Source organism: Eimeria mitis, genomic scaffold, assembly GCF_000499745.2.
Source record: "Eimeria mitis Houghton genomic scaffold, Emh_scaff11, whole genome shotgun sequence".
In the NCBI taxonomy this organism is placed as follows: domain Eukaryota; phylum Apicomplexa; class Conoidasida; order Eucoccidiorida; family Eimeriidae; genus Eimeria; species Eimeria mitis.
In genome coordinates, this window is record NW_013567587.1 from 47,858 (window position 1) to 50,011 (window position 2,154).

At 50.4% G+C, this 2,154-nt stretch overlaps 1 protein-coding gene across 1 annotated transcript; it reads left to right on the forward strand.

Annotated features, from left to right (window-relative positions):
* Nucleotides 1–239: 239 nt before the first annotated feature.
* Nucleotides 240–1,574, forward strand: EMH_0007690 (40S ribosomal protein S3A, putative; the record flags this gene model as incomplete). Its single annotated transcript, XM_013494289.1, has 4 exons — nucleotides 240–402; nucleotides 724–997; nucleotides 1,111–1,346; nucleotides 1,465–1,574. The coding sequence occupies 4 exons, from the start codon at nucleotides 240–242 to the stop codon at nucleotides 1,572–1,574; spliced, it is 783 nt and encodes a 260-aa protein (XP_013349743.1).
* Between the last annotated feature and the right edge of the window lie 580 nt (nucleotides 1,575–2,154).

Consider the following 2,154-nt stretch of genomic DNA (forward strand, 5'->3'; position numbering starts at 1 on the left):
GGATGCCGGTTTATATAGTGAGAGTAGATAGAGTTATTATCTGAGTTTTAGGAGTTGAAGGCCCCCAACTACGGACCGGTGGGGCATGCATGCAGAGCAGCGCTGGCTGTGCCGGTGCGACACCCCACGATGGCTGTCGGGCTGGAAAGGAGATGTGTCGGCTGATAGAAACGACATCGCTCTTAAATGCAGATTTTATCGGGTCTCCCCTAGTGCAGTTCGCCTCAAGCTCAGCGAAAATGGCAATTGGCAAGAACAAACGCATGAGCAAGGGCAAGAAGGGGGGGAAGAAGAAAGTTGGGGACCCTTTCCTGAAGAAGGAGTGGTATAATCTGAGAGCTCCATCACTCTTCCAGCAGCGTAACTTCGGCAAGACCCTAGTAACTAAATCTGCTGGAACAAGTACGGGTTGCATGTGAACTCGTCTTTGCGCACTCCGCAGTCACCGATGAACTGGGCGGGCGGGGCCGTCAGTCCAGGGTCTAAGAGGTCTTACTTCATTCCCAGCGTTTCATTTTTTGAATGCCTTTCCAATTGGGCGAGTTGTATACTCTCTTGCGGGATGCGTCTAATGGTGACAAACGTGTTTCTCGATGATTTTACGGCGCCCCGCCCACTTATCATCCGTGCTGCCTTGCGGTGTTACCCTTGATGGCCCGTTCTTTAGTGTTACTTCACGCTTTAATAATCGCATTTGTGGCTTTGGGGACGTTTTGTATGCAGAGCTTGCTGCGGATTCTCTCCGCGGACGCGTGTACGAAGTGAACCTGGCGGACCTCAACCTTGATGAAGATCAGGGCTTCAGGAAAATTAAACTGCAATGCGAAGAGATTCAGGGTCGCAGCTGCCTTACAGACTTCCACGGCATGAATATTACAAGGGATAAGCTATGCTCTCTGATTAGAAAGTGGCACTCGCTGATCGAGGCTTTCGTAGATGTTCAGACGGTTGATGGGTACACTTTGCGCATGTTCTGCATTGCATTCACTGAACGCCGGTGAGAGCTTAGCACTGAGGGCCATATGAACGTTCAGCGGCTTTCTATGTAGTGGTTCTGATGTCCTAGATACCTCATTTGTGAGTTTGGGGAGTTTGTAATTGTGATTGCAGACTAAATCAGATCAAGAGCACATGCTACGCTAGAACTTCGCAAATCCGCGCCATTCGCAAGAAGATGGTGAGCATCATGGCTGCCGAAGCATCTAAGTGCCAGCTTCGCGATCTGGTGAAGAAGTTTATTCCCGAATCAATCGGCAAGAGCATTGAGGCAGCATGCAGGAGCATATTCCCCCTGCAGAACGTACTCATCAGGAAGGTGAAGGTTATCAAGAAGCCAAAGTTTGATCGTAAGTGCAGTGTTTCTACATTATTGAGCCTGCCCGTCCATCACTCATCCCACGTTAAGTGCAGACAGGAAGTTTTGCAGATGGATCGATGTCTGAACCGCGCTGCGTTGTTGTGCAGTAACGAAGCTCATGGAGCTACATGGCGAAGTTGGAGAGGATGTCGGCAAGGAGGTTGTGACAGAGTCTGCTGCCGCACAGAATACCTTGACTGCCGAGGTCAAGGCATAATTGAGCGCTTTGCGCACATTGCCAGTGCTGTCTGTAGCTGAGGCCTCCTCGGTAGTTGACGGCAAGCGGCCGCTGCTTTTGAGGCCTTTATAGGGGGAGGCTGGGCCAACAGACTTAACCACTGAAGGCGCTTCTTACTGTGTCATAACATCAGTAGATCGCCGTGTTCATTACACTGTAGGGAATAACCATTTAACACTCCTAGTTCGGGTGCTTGCCACTTTAAGCGGAGCAATTTCATCTAGACTGATACCGTAGTGCGAGCTCACAGCGTTCACGTATGAGGTAGTGACCGGAACACGGAAGCAATGTAGGCAGTTAGAGCACGTCAGATGCCTAGAATAGGCAACGTGCCGACGGGATTTCTCTAATGCTGAGTTGGCCCTGACGAGATAGGCTTTCATCTGGATCCAATCCCCCGTTAACAAGGGTAGACATGCCCGGCGCATGGTATGCCTTGCTTCTAAGCATGGGCATCAGCAGGAATAGTAGGATTAGGGTGACTGTCGCAGGTTTGTGGTTTCAAACTGTATTAGCTAGTCCGTGGTAGTAGGTGGACTAGAGAGGTGCAGAAGTTGGT